The sequence below is a fragment of the Rhinocladiella mackenziei genome (assembly GCF_000835555.1).
Source record: "Rhinocladiella mackenziei CBS 650.93 unplaced genomic scaffold supercont1.2, whole genome shotgun sequence".
Taxonomy (NCBI): domain Eukaryota; kingdom Fungi; phylum Ascomycota; class Eurotiomycetes; order Chaetothyriales; family Herpotrichiellaceae; genus Rhinocladiella; species Rhinocladiella mackenziei.
The window spans coordinates 2030251-2044227 of NW_013550603.1; the positions used below are offsets into that span (position 1 = coordinate 2030251).

Below are 13977 nucleotides of genomic sequence, written 5' to 3' on the forward strand. Positions count from 1 at the left end.
GATTCCATTGCTGTTCTTGTAGAATTAGTAATTCATCAAGATGGAGAGCAGAGGCCCCATGTCGGATGACGGAATCTCTGAGATGACGCCATTTTGTACTTTTCCGAAACAACCCCGCACGGGGAAAGGTACCAGTGTCAGGATTTAATATGGGAGAGTACCTCCTCGTATTCAGGTATCCTCTCCCCCTTCCATGTACCCTACCTGGGCAAGTATGTTAACCAGGCCTAAACTAGGTCCTGTGTCCTGTGTCACTCCCATGTCCTACGTGTTGTGCTTTTATGGCATGTCGTGAAATCCCCCAAGTTTATGCACACCGAACAGAAAATATCCCCCCGAAAATCTAGTCGATCCTACCCATACCTGTTATCAAGTCCAACCCCATCCCCTTTTCAGGTCCGTTGCCGTCTTGCCCGTCGGCCAGCCAAGGTCATTTTCTAACCGGTCCAAGATTTCCAATAATGCTCGCTGTTCAACTGGGTCGGTAAAATCCTCTCCACAGATGGCAATGGCCATATAAGCTTGGATCATAGCCGGTTGTGAAGAGGGATTCGACATTGCAGTCCCGCATAGTCGAATCACAATGTCGTGGACTTCTCGAGTAACTCGTCTTTGAATGGCGTGGACACCTGGGCCAATCCGGGGAATATTCGGATTGTACACGGTCAAAAGAATTTTGGCGAGATCCAAGGACAACAAGCCTGTCACGTGGACGTCTGCCATGTACCAGATATGAGGTAGACACTCCCCTTTGGCACGGTCGGGCTCTTGATAGTGGATTGGGGCAAACGACAAGGGTTTGCATTCATCCCACTGAGCTTCAAAACTCTTGAGTTCCGTCCACCTGTCAATTTGTGATTTGCGAAGCATTGGTATCCCGCCAAAGCAGTATTGCAACACGTTGGCGCAGTGGTAGAGATGTCGGTCAGACCAGATAAAATCTTCGGCGTCCTCGAATCCTTGCAGCATGGACCAGGTTTCCAGTGGGAGACGCACCGGTCTTTGCTTCAAGAACGCAATCGTGGTCTCTTGACGTAAAGCTATGCGAAATGCTGCGTGTTGGAAACTCTTCCCGTATGCCAGTGCATTGTCAAGCACGCCGAGCATCGATTCGGGTCTCTGGTATTCTTGGCTTTTGCCATCTGCCAGAAGAGACGAATAGGGGTTCGTTTGAGCCTTGACGAAAATCTGAAAGGTGTGAAGAAAGGTCTCACTGTCTTCACCTTTCAGCGACGTGTCGATCTCTTCGTAGTATCTCAATATCACGGCAGCGGCCAATAAGTTTTCGTCTCTGACGTGTTCGGGATCGCTAGACAACTTGATGAGGTATGCAATGCAAGCGTTGTGGTATTTGACGGCGGTGTCCGCGGTGAGCTTCGGCAGAAGGACATTTTGGTAACTAATCACTCCATCCGTTGTTCTATACCGGGCAAGAGAGGCGAGATGTCTGGCGGCGGCAGTAAATATGGCGTTCAATAGCGGAGGGCATCTTCTTGCGCGTTGGGGGACCACCAGGGTAAAATGCCTTGCTGGATCTCCCACGTCAAACTACTACTCGGTCAGCTCCCATTCAGCTCTCGGGATAGAGGACACTGCTGACCCAGGGCGCCAGGTGTTCTATATAGTACCGCATCAGACAAGCACATTGTGTCGTGGTGAACTTGTTCGGCCAATAGAATTCTTCTTTCCAGATAGCGGGTGAGAGGAGAGACTCTGGGGGAATCGCGGCAGCGGCAGAATCCGCCAAGCGACGATATTCCGCTTCCACCACTTTAGGGACGTAGTGCTGTTCTGGCATCGCCGTAAATCCGTCGGGACTGAAAGAAGTAAAACCTTTGGGAGGATCATAGACCCGATATTGAGAACGAATGGGGTCGTATGCTCCTTGGGGCCATGGTTCGGTGTTGGAAGGATAGCTTGGGTGGATTGAATCAGCGGTCTTCCTCCTCTTTATGGGAGAATGAACAAGGACGGTCTCATGATTCGTGCCCGAAGGTGATAAGAAAGATGGAGGCTCCGGGGGCGGTGCGCTGCGGACAGGAGGGGACAAATCTGCATCAGCAGAGGGTTCGATTCGCCTGTATGGAACGGTAAAACCTTCCTGCTTCTGGTCCTGAGCATGGAATTTGGTATTGTTCACCGCAAGGTCATCTTGGGAATAATAGTTTTCTAATTCGGGCCCCTGGTCGACAAATTGGAATTTAGCTGTCAGAAAGCGCTGTCAGTATGCGAGTTGAGAGGCTGTGAGACTGCAGGACTTCGCTGGAGGTTGGGTGGAACGGGTACGCAGCATCGATAGCCATGAAAAAGGGTAGAATGATACGTCGCAGAAATATAAGAGACCAACGTCGACGCCGCTGACGTGTGTCTCTCTGATCAATGCATTTTTCTTCTTCAAGCCATCTCGTCACTCGGTCTCGTCGCTCGGGTTCCACATACCATTCTTAGTTTGCTCAAGCCATGTTTGGTCTTTGGAGAACGTCGCATCATATCGGGCGCTGGAACCATGACGAAACTTGAGCTTGCCCTTCCCCCTCCGACACTTTTCTCCCAGGCGCTCACACTGCTTGCACTTGGGATGATTATCGTCGCCTGTAAAGGTCAGCTTTTGGTCGAGGATCGGGTCCAAACATAGGTAAGGCTGAGTGAGCTGGTGAGCTGGTGTGCCGGTGGAGAGCCAGAAACAGGAAAGAATATCATTTGGGTTGAGCTTACATTTCAGATGGCGTTCTGTACCTCGGGCCTTCAGTCAGTAATGAGCTGGCTGTAGTGGATTGGACGTACCCCGACATTCCTGGCAGGGATCTTCAACTTTGGAGGGCATAGGGACTCGATGAATGGTCGTGGGTAGGACAGCAGACAGAGGACAAAGGCATCAGGATTCGAAAGCCATGTGGTCAAGAAGAGTGGGTGTTTACAGGCGGAGTAATTGCCATTCTTGACCCCGGAAGGAAAGTTGAAATGAGGTTTATGGAAATGGTTTTCGTGTTGGCAGCTTTCTCACATTGAGCGGTCGAGCAGCGAATAGGCATTGGAGAAAAGGTCAGACAGTCCAGAGAGAAGAAGGATTTTCGCCTTCAGCCCCACGATTGATAGATTGGGATAAAAAGTGCAAAAACTGTTGCTCGATTCCTTGTTAGTGGCGGGGCGCAGGGGGAGGGAGGAGACGAGGCGATGGTATTGAAGCCGCTCACTTCGGCAATTGAATTGCGGGGGGGGGGGCCCTTTTGGTAGAGCCATTTGCCGACACGGTATTGAACCCCCCAAGATCCTTATATCAAATACGACGGACCATTGAGATTAAAGTATCTATTCCCTTGACAGATTTAGATCAACCTACTTATCCATTCCTGGTCGAGAGATTCTCAATTCACATCTCATGCCTATCCCTTCTGTTTCTTTTTTTCGTCCGTGAAACAATATGAAAGAAAAGGTCCTAGTCGTCCCCCGTCATCCATCCATCAACATGGCCCAATCAGTTAAATGTCCAGCATTTCGAATCCATCACCATCACGCTCTCCAACGCAAATCTAGTGCTACCCAAATAGTCTCTGTACCAATTGGCTCTCCTCGCTGAACGAGCAGTCTAATTAATACTCATAAACCGGCGCCTTGAACAGCACATTGACAGAGTTCTCCCGTACCCCTCCTGCGGCAGATCCGGGTTCCTTCCCAGAGCCACCCCCGGATGATGCCGCCGCATTCGCACCAGGACCCTTGCCTCTCACTTCGACAGCCAGGAACGCCGCAAACCGGATTCGACCCTCATTGGCGCCAGGAGGAGGAATCAATTGCGACGGATCCACTGCCATACTCTCCCTAACGTTGCCACGTTGGTCGTCGCCGTTATTGCCCGGCGACGTATTCGCTCCGCCTTCTCCTCCAACCCGGTTTTCGGAACGGGATGCTGGAGGAGGCTTCTTGCCGACGAGACCGCCCAAGAAGCTCGACTTCTTCGACTGCTTATCGTTTGATCCCTTGACCGACCCCTGGTTGCTCAGTCCCTCGGACCGGCCGTGCTGCCCTCCCGCGCCAGATGGTTGTGTCGTTTGTGAAGCGGCTTTCCCGGCAGCTTCGCGGATTTCCGCCTCCACATCGCGGTCGCGTGGGCCATCCTCTGTGCTGGCCGTGCTCATTTCGTCACCTTCTGGAGCTTCTTGCATGGCCTGTTGTGCTTGCGCTTGGGCCTGAGCTGCCTGCATCGCGAGTAAACGTTCGTCCGGCCCCGGGTTGGTCAATGGGGTCATTTGTGGCTCAATTTTCATATACGTCTCGTTTACGGGTGTGCCCGGCATAAAATACTCGATACAGATGTCGCGAGACTCGAGGGGAAGATTGGACGCAATGCCAATAGCTTGTACCACAATCATACCGACCCCATCACTCAGGCCAGGAGGCGGCGGGTCTGTCAGGTTCGCTTTGAGGGACTCGGTGAGTTGGTGGGTGAACATTTTGTTGAGGTTCTCGGTATATTGCTCAGCTTGGTGCGAGGCGAGGACGTCTTGAAGTCCCTCGATCGTCGTCAGTCGCCAGGTGGTGATTTTGGTGATCAGATCATCGCGCTGCTCATCGGTCAACAGCATGCCGGCTTGTCCTCCCCGTCGAAGATTTCTCTCAACATTCTTCAATTGTGCCGAGAGTCCCGGATCAATGCCGGGGTGGAATGTGCGTTCGAATATACTCTCAAACAACCAACGGGTGATGCATGCTCGGCCGACAGCCGTCATCTCTTTCGTGCCAACCGTATGAGCGTCCTGATTGCACACATGGCGGAGCCATGGTGGGACCGCCCGCCAATTCTTCCGGATGTTGAAAGAAAGGTTGTTGATGGCCTGACTCAGTCGCTCAAACCTCGCCGTGTATTGAGCATCATCTAGGGACGTCTTGGACATCGACAGACGTTGGTTGGCCACGGTGTTCTGCAGCTGAGTGACTTGGGCCTCTCTTTCAAAATAGTACCGCTTGACTTTAGAATACTTGGCTTGCAATTCTTCATGACGTTGCAGGAGCTGATGATAATCCAGCTGGCTGATATCCTCTCGGCTTCTGGGGGGAGGTGTGTTCCGTCCTTGCTCAGAAGCTTGCTGCGACATTCTGACTCTCGGGTCCTGTTGGCTGGGATACTGGTTGTGTTCTTCGGTCCGGGGTTCTCGCTGTGAAATCTGTTGGCGAAGGCTTCCGTTGGGTGGCTCGCCTCTTGCCATGACCAGGTGCGGCGGCTGTTGACCCTGAGTGGCCGACTGAGCCGAATACCTGTTGGTGGCAGCCGTGGAGGGACGAGATTCTTGAAGAGCTGGAGGGTGAGGAGGGTTGGCTATGGGAGACGGAGGCCCCAGAGAGGCTTGTGAAGGTGGTCGAAGGTGTTGATACGGATCGGATTCTACGTTGCTTGGTCGAGAAGACGGTCCTTGATAAGGTAGATATTGCTCCGAGGTATTAGCGGGCTCGGTTTGGTGGTAGGCCTGATATTGCTCCTGTTCTGGATTGAAGTGAGGGGCGTCTTCCGTGTAGTCAACCGTTTGATGGGTGGATTGGCTTTGCGGTGAGTCGAATTGGCCTGGAGTTCTCTGATATTGTTCGTGGTGAGATTGGTCGGATGGCTGAGTTGGGACCGAAATCTCCGGGGAAGGATAATATACCGAATGTCGTGTCTGGTACACCGGGGAGGTTTGTGTGGAGTATGACTCTCGCGCCGTCGGATCAGACGGATGAGATTTCCTCAGAAGGTGTACAGAGCTCGATCGACCAAGACCTTTACGCTCAGCGGGAGCGTTTTCCTTCTCTTTCTCTCTCTCCTTGTCCTCGTCTTTCGCCTTGTCCTTGATGAACCCGGTGATGAAGCTCAGCTTGGACCGCTTATGGTCTTTGTCACGATCGGTTCGGACTTGTCTCGATGCGCCAAAGGAGGTCTGGCCAGGAATCGGCGCGGGACCTTCGGGAACGACAGATGGTTGTTGTGACGGCAGGGGAACAATATTCACACTGGGTCGTTGTGCGCCATACACTTCGCCGACAGAAGGGGTGCGACCGCTTTGAATGCGGGACAACGGCGGAGCAGGATGAGGCTGGGTATGGGCCGGACGATCTTGGACTTGATATTGATTATCACTCAGGGCCGGTGGCTGTTCTTGAGTGTAGCGGTCTGGATGGGCGAGATCAAATTGAGCTCCACCGTAGACGCCGCTGGGGTGCTGGTGTTCTGGCTGCGTAGGACTCCCGTCGCGCGAGCTCGTCAATCGATCTTCAATGGAGGCCTGCGACTTGTTTGACTTGAACGGCCGCATTGAATACGCACTCGCCGTGGAAGATGAGATAGTAGATGCTACAGATGTTGTCTCGGACGGGGAAGATGGAATTCAACACAGAGGGGAGACTTGAAGGACAGGGCGAAAAAAGGGCGTCAGCTCAACGCGGCTGATACCAAGCCCTGAACAGCAGCGAGACATTTGCCCAGGCCAGGCTAGAATTATTTAAATAGCTTGGTCTCTGTTTCCGTGTTTGGCTCTCTCTAAAGCTGCGCATCCCATGGACAGGCCGGGGTCACAGGGGGGCTTTGTTGTCCAGCCGCACAGCTTAGCTTGCCCGACAATCCCTCCGTACCTAGAGCAGATGAAACTAATATGTCGATTGATGCTCCTTCACCCTGGTTGAGTGGCCCCAGGAAGTTGCCACTCGAGCAGTGTCAAATCAACTTCCAAGGGTCAGCAGAAAGCTATCCCGTCGCATCTTTTCCTGTGGGGGGTGTTCCCAGATATAGCACACCCCAAATCACGGCGCCTTTTCGTCGTTCCGTCTCCATCATCTGGTATCCTCATCGACCCGCTCCGGGCACCGGGCTCCGAACGAGTCCAGCAGAGACAATTTTTCGGCCATTGATATCTCGCTAAGAGCAAGACAGGCATACATATTACGTGCACTTCAAAAACCAAAAATCAGTCGTTCATCACCATTTCAACCCTGGGTTTGGAACCTCTAGCTCGTTTCTAATCGTTTGGCGGTGGTGGGATGTGGTCCCATCGATTTTCATTCGGCCTCATCGTCAAAACTTGGGAGGACCACGTCCCAACCGGGATCTTCATCAATCTCAACATCTGGGGTACCTTCTTCTGGACCTTCATCTTCTTCCCGAGGTGCCTTCTGCAGAGGTTTGATTCTGTAGGCCACCCAGGTGCCATCCGTCAAGCCAGCAGTCTCTGGATTCTCGTTAAGAACGTTCTTTGGACCTCCTACTTTCCTTTTGGTGCGCTTGGGGCCAGCAAGTTCCTGCTCTTTGATCTCAATTGATATCCAACCCTTGCTTGAGTCTTTCTTGTCCACTAGAACGCCGAATTCGAAATCGTCAGGATCATCTGGTAGTGGGATGGTGGAATTTGGTAGTGTCTTGATATTTCGTGATTGTAGGGCAGCGACTAAGAGGGCTTTGATCTCGGAGAATGGCTTGGTAGGCAGGACTGATAGAACGGTGGTGGACTTGTGGCACTTGAACAGTAGTGTGATCATTTCACGTGTGGGCAATGCACTCAGCTCATCATCGTGATTTGCCGACATCTTCGGTGAATTTTTATAATTGTTGCTTCTGTGTCACAGAAGGTTAGTTCTCCCGCGCACGTAGACGATAAATCAAGACCGGGGTACAGAGCTGGTAGACTGATGGCCATACGGTCAGTGCCAGGGTAAAATTTTGCACCGCGGCCCCGCAAATCGACCTCCCTAACGCTTCCTTAGTGACACTGTTCTCTCGGAGTTGGACACTTCTATCGTAATCTTTCTATCTTGCTTATCCTCTTATCGAGAGACACAAGGTACCATGGTTCTTGTCTAATATTCTCTCCTTGGACGGTACGAGGTCCTTGGGGTTGAACGTTGTGGGTAGGAAAGGGGATGAGCGATTGAACGAACGACACAGAACGCATCTCAGGATGTGGCCCTTCAATTCCTCGCAAGTCAACCAAACGGATGAGGGCCCTGTACCACCGATACTGCAAAGTGATTCCCACACTGAACCTCCCACAACACAGTCTGCGCAAGAAACATTGCAACCGCCGACCGAGGAGAGGGCGGTCACGTTTACAGGATGGCCAAATGAACGACTCTCGATCCCCTTTATTCTTCGTGCACCTACCTTGATGCTCGCATCATTTGCTTGTGGCTTCACCTTGGGAGCTTCCCAAGGGTCACAGAAAGGAGCATATCGCTATCGCGCCGAAAATGCTCATCGCTTACCGACCACGCAGACAGGGTGGTTTTTATATCAAAAATCGAAAAATTACCATGCCATGCTTGGAGGGATAAAAGAAGGATGCAGATTCGGATCCATTTGCTTGGGGTGGGCAACCCTATTCATGGTCACTGAAGAGATGGTTGATCTGTCCAGAGCCCGGCTGTTGGCTCGAGGGGATGATGATATCGTGACTGGGCAAAGAGATGCTGGAAGTACAGTCATTGCAGGAATGAGCCTGGCAGGTTTCTACAGCTGGAAACGAGGACTGGATCATTTTGCTGCGGCCCGGACGGCAAAGGTTGCGCTGAAATTCTCTGTCATGTACGGCTTGATACAAGATCTAACCGCCACAATTCGAGGGAAGCCCCCGGCTTATATTGCGTGGCTGAAGAAAAAGACTTTCTCGCAAAGTGACGGCGAAAGCATGGGCTAGAACACGCTTCCGGCACTCTTTTAATTGCAATGCAGGTGTCTATTGACTGCCTGCGGGCATGAGTCTTGCCCACGGGGTCGGATGCAACAAGAACGAGATACGGGTGAGCGAACTGCACCGCTACGCATTACACAGCATCCTTTCTAACGGCACTCAAGGTACACCATTTTATCTTGGCCGATGGGGGAAAATGTTGGACCAGGGAGGACGAGCCTCTGAGTTCGGAACGCTGATAGACCATGGTTCGGCCCGAGATTGAGAGCTGCTGGTCCATCTCTAAGCAAACAGAGAGAGTGGATGTCGATTTGCCTCTATATCATGGCGGTGGCGTCGAATATGAGAAGATAACAGAAGAAAGGGGGGGGGGAAAGGCTCCAAAAGCCCAAATGTGAAAGCTACAACCATCCGAGGACTTGACTCTTGATGAGGAAATCTCACTCTTTCCAATTACCCTGAGTTGTCAGGGCTAGGGCATCATCAGGCGACCCGTCTAACTGTCTTCTAGGCGACTTCTAGTCTCCGAACGACCCCTAGGAGGCTTGAGCTCTTGAGCCAAACGGTTGGATCGCTTATCAAGACAAGTCGCGGTTGCAGAGCTTTTTGACCGTGCAGCACAGGGCGTTTTGGTCTTGCTGACGAACAAAAAGCTCTCGCTATCCCTCCTCTAATGCTGACCCTAGGCCATGGGAACTTTGGAAAATACCCCTCTGGCTCGAAGCTTTTTTTGCGAACCCTGGCCACCGCCGAAGTTGGCGATGGGCTCGCCAGGCTCGTGCGCCATCCCAGTATCCTACCAGTTTCGCTTCATATCGAAGTAATTTCGCAACGAAAACAAGATGTACGTAGCATGATGCTGGATTTGAACAAAAGATAGGAACAAGGATAGCATCCCCCAATCTCAATCCCAAACAGGAGCGGAGTGCTGGATGCTAGCTCTGGTGGTTGATGTTCCGTCCATTCATGAGGCAATGGGCTCCCCAGCCTTATCCAATCCCTTCTCCCTCGTTCATCCTAGGCTCCCTTAGCATTCTTGGTACACGTTCGAGAAATTCCTTTACAGCCGGGGGGAATCTCCAACAGCTTGCTTTGCATTTTTTGTGGACTTTTTAACATGGTGGTTACCGTCTTCCCCGCCTGTCCTGAAAGTCGCTTGCTGGCGTTGGCTGGATTGATGTTCTCTCCTGGTTTGCTTTGCTTCGCTGTGCTTGTTGTGGCTGCCAATGTTCCGTTCCTTTACTCGCCTCCTCGCTTCCTACACCTGATCTCGTCGGATGCAGCACGCCCATGACACTTTTTCTTCACCATCCATCTTTTCCGTCTTCAGTCCAAAAATTAACTATCAACCTCCGGTCGCGCTTTCCCTTTTGACAATTCAGCAATATCCAACCCTTGCGACGCTTTGTTCCCGACTTTCCCCTGCGAGATCTGCATCTGCACTCTCCGACATCCTTTAACTTGACTTACTGACCACACCTACTCGGTCCCAGTAGAAGTAGCTCGTCCCATCTGCTACACGGTGTTACTAAGCTAGGAAGACACAAAAGTTCGCAGTGGTGCCGCGCTGTCACTTTGCTCCCGCCAGGCCGATTCTGTACTCCGATAGCCACAGACGATTGTGTTCCTGAGCCAGCGTTGAATGCCCTCGCACCATGCCCGAGAAAATGGGATGAGGGGCACCACACCACGAGCAGTCGTTCATCTTGTGTGAACACGCGCTCACACACGATCTTCCTCCGAAAACATGCGTCGACATCATGGACGGGCACTTTCTCCCTATCACGGGCGGACGGCCTCCCCTCCTTCCGCAGAGGTGTCCCTCGTCCGCAGCTTTGACTCCAAGGTCAACCCGTCGCGACCTGTCAGACAATCTCCTTTGGCAACCTCTCAAATTCAGGGAATGCCTTTGGATTTGATCGACCGAATTCGCTCCTTTCCTCTCTTTCAATCCACCCCCGATAGTTTCCTTGCCGACATTGGCCTCCTCCTCAAACCTCAACTGCATAATACAAATGACTATATTATCACCGAAGGGGAAGACGCCAAAGCAATGTACTGGCTTGTCCGAGGCGCTGTGGCTGTCACCTCACGCGACGGTGAGAGTACCTATGCTGAATTGAAGCCCGGGGCTTTCTTTGGCGAGATTGGAATTCTGATGGAACGCCCACGTACTGCTACCGTGGTTGCCCGGACAAGGTGTATGGTATTTGTCCTGAAAAAGGAGGATTTGAAAAAGATGTTACCCAATTATCCGGACGTGGAACGAGCAATCCGAGAAGAGGCACTGGAAAGATTGACACAGCTGGAGAAGAAGAAACGACAAGTCTTGCTCGGGACCGAAGATCTTCCAGTCCACGAGAGAAGAGGGTCGAAACGGGCCAGAGCTGCATTCGGAGAAGATGTGTACATGGATGATCGCGATCACGACGTGACCAGTTCAAGCAAGAGGCGCAAATCTCCCAGTCCGGGAACGAATGAAGTATCAACAGCCAGTGCGTTGGGACATGGTCTTGTCAACATCCGAGCCACCTTGAAGGAACTGCCATTGTTTGCTTCTTTGCCGCCGGAGATCCTCCATTTTCTCGGTCTCAGTGCCCAGCCGAGGAGTTTTGCGCCATTCACCGATATTATCAAGCAAGATACCCGAGGACGAGACGTTTATTTCATTGTTCGCGGCGAGGTGGAAGTTTTGGATGAGAAGAATGTCTCCAGTCCCAAACTTCACAAGTCCCGTTCACCCAATGGGGTACCAAGGACACCACGAGTCAAGGCTCGTCTCAAACCAGGACAGTACTTCGGAGAGGTGGTGAGTTTATCTCTGGCCGATCGCCGGACGGCCACGGTCCGATCGGTCACGCAAGTCGAATGCCTGATGATCTCCGAGAACGTGTTGGCAGATTTTTGGCATCGGTGTCCTCCCAACATATTACAGCAGATTGAAGATACGGCGAAAGAGAGATTACGAACGGCTTTGGATAACGACGTGGTGATGAATGACGCAGACACGGAGCCTAACATCAATCAACTGGCGATAGAGGACACGGAGAAAACTCTCCAGAAAGCCACGCAGGGGCCCCGAGTCACTTTCACCGAGGCCGAGATCAGCAGCTCCATCCAGCCTGTTCAGACGGACGAGCCGGTTACTCTAGAACCTTCAGATCCCGATCCATTTCTGAGTGAAGGTCTTGAAAAGGTGAGATCTCGGTCGAGAAGAGGATCATTTGCGCTGCCGCCTGCGGACGAACCGCCCAAAGAACAGAAACGACGTTCTCCCAGAGCATCTCCTGTCACAGCCGGCAGTCCATCTCCAAGAAGTTCGGCATCAGGGACACCATCGCCTTCCTCTGAGCATAAAGGCTCTGGATTTCCATTCTCTGACCCATTTTCTCCGGGAGGACGACCGAAGCCTCGACCACGGTCCAGCCGCGGTCTCAATCGGGGAATCATTCCGGAGAAAGTGTTACCACTGATTCTGGAGCACCTCGACCTGCACGACTTGATGCGCTCCCAAGGAGTATCAGTTCATTGGCAGAATGTTCTCCACACGGCCCCGAATTTATTACATCATCTCGACCTATCACGATACAACCGGAAAGTCACAGACGACGTCTTAATCAATCGCATCTGCCCTTTCGTTGGCGAGAGACCTCGGTTAATAGATATCAGCAATTGTTTTCACGTCACCGACGAAGGTTTTGCCGCTTTAGTCAAAACCTGTGGCGCTCATGTTGAAACCTGGCGTATGAAGAGTGTTTGGGATGTTACGGCTCCCACCATACTGGAGATGGCAAACAAGGCCCGTGGACTAAAGGAGATCGATCTGAGCAATTGTCGTAAAGTCAGTGATACATTGCTGGCGAGGATAGTGGGTTGGGTCGTCACCGCACAACCTCCAGCAACCACCCAACGCAACAAGACCGGTGCTCAGCGCCCTGTACTCAACACCAAGCTGAACAATCCTGCGTCGCAGCCTGCCCCCGGTACGGTGATTGGATGCCCGGATCTGTCTTCCATCACCTTGAGCTATTGCAAACATATTACCGATCGAACAATGGCGCACATTGCAACTTATGCCAAGGGAAGAATCGAATCCATGGATTTGACTCGATGTACGACAATCACAGATGCCGGATTTCAATTTTGGGGGAATGTCAAATTTGAAAGATTGAGGAAGCTATGTTTGGCTGACTGCACCTATCTCAGCGATCAAAGTATTGTGTGGCTGGTGAATGGAGCCGGCAGTGGTTTAAGACAACTTGATCTGGTGAGCTCATATCTTTTTGTTTGATGACAAGTGATAAGGCTGACTGGGCCGAACAGTCCTTCTGTTGCGCTTTGTCCGACACCGCGACCGAAGTTCTGGCTCTTGGTTGTCCAAACCTGACGCACCTCAATCTTTCCTTCTGTGGCAGTGCAGTATCGGATCCCAGTCTAAGATCGATCGGTCTCCACTTAACCTCCTTGAGAGAACTGGCAGTTCGTGGATGCGTTCGTGTAACCGGTCTCGGGGTGCAAAGCGTGGTTGAAGGATGTCAAAAACTCAAGTTATTCGATGTGAGCCAATGTAAAAATCTTCAACCCTGGTTGGTGTCGGGGGGCACCGAACGTTGGCGATCAGCCGGTCGAGACGTGGAGTTTGTGGTTGTCAGTTCCGGGACCAAGCTAGTGAAGTGAGGTGAGGTTACGATGCTATTTGCACACCATGTAATCTGGAATGATACCTGCGATGTGACGACGACAGAGAGGTGATGACCGTGATGAACTTTCGGTCTACTGGTTTGGGACAATGTGGAAGAGTCGAAACGACATTTCAAATCAACCGACTTCTTTATTTTGGCGAGAGCAGCAAGCGTGACGGGATTGAACCGCCGCATATTGGAGTTGGAATTGTGTGAGACAGGTGCTATGGACGTTGGATAGATACCCCTCTTTGAAACTGGAAAGGAAGAAATTTCAAGGCTGGCGCGAATTGAAATTCGTGAATGAGATTCCACTGAATTCTGATTGTTTTGATGTCTGTCTTGGTATAGGCAAAATACGGCCGGCGACAGATGATGTGCTTCAGCCTCGCCGCTCCGTGAGAGACAGCCTTGCGAGCCAAAAGCTTTTTTTCCCAGGCAGTCTCGTGCATCGTCAGACGCCAGACAAGTCAAGGTTCTCATTTCGGGCTCAGTCTCCATCGTTACTTTGGTACTTTGACAGTACACAGCCATCAGTTTCTCGGGGTCGCCCATGCCATCGTAGTCCGGTTGGCCTTCTCAAGCTCATGGATCAGTCGTTTCCACACCAAAAGCTCACACCTCCACTGACAGTGGCACACAAACAC

General features: G+C 51.9%; 5 protein-coding genes across 5 annotated transcripts; 2 read left to right on the forward strand and 3 right to left on the reverse strand.

Annotated features, from left to right (window-relative positions):
- Positions 1-369: 369 nt before the first annotated feature.
- On the reverse strand, positions 370-2824 carry Z518_02538 (uncharacterized protein; the record flags this gene model as incomplete). Its single annotated transcript, XM_013419566.1, has 5 exons — positions 370-1548; positions 1601-2205; positions 2440-2592; positions 2716-2730; positions 2785-2824. 5 exons carry the CDS (start codon positions 2822-2824, stop codon positions 370-372), a joined length of 1992 nt encoding a protein of 663 aa, XP_013275020.1.
- A 766-nt stretch (positions 2825-3590) lies between these two features.
- Z518_02539 (uncharacterized protein) lies at positions 3591-6284 on the reverse strand (the record flags this gene model as incomplete). Its single annotated transcript, XM_013419567.1, has 1 exon — positions 3591-6284. One exon carries the CDS (start codon positions 6282-6284, stop codon positions 3591-3593), a length of 2694 nt encoding a protein of 897 aa, XP_013275021.1.
- A 739-nt stretch (positions 6285-7023) lies between these two features.
- Z518_02540 (uncharacterized protein) lies at positions 7024-7548 on the reverse strand (the record flags this gene model as incomplete). The annotated part of the gene is made up of 1 exon (XM_013419568.1): positions 7024-7548. The coding sequence occupies one exon, from the start codon at positions 7546-7548 to the stop codon at positions 7024-7026; it is 525 nt and encodes a 174-aa protein (XP_013275022.1).
- A 371-nt stretch (positions 7549-7919) lies between these two features.
- On the forward strand, positions 7920-8654 carry Z518_02541 (uncharacterized protein; the record flags this gene model as incomplete). Its single annotated transcript, XM_013419569.1, has 1 exon — positions 7920-8654. One exon carries the CDS (start codon positions 7920-7922, stop codon positions 8652-8654), a length of 735 nt encoding a protein of 244 aa, XP_013275023.1.
- Positions 8655-10395: 1741 nt separating this feature from the next.
- Z518_02542 (uncharacterized protein) lies at positions 10396-13325 on the forward strand (the record flags this gene model as incomplete). The annotated part of the gene is made up of 2 exons (XM_013419570.1): positions 10396-12915; positions 12972-13325. 2 exons carry the CDS (start codon positions 10396-10398, stop codon positions 13323-13325), a joined length of 2874 nt encoding a protein of 957 aa, XP_013275024.1.
- Between the last annotated feature and the right edge of the window lie 652 nt (positions 13326-13977).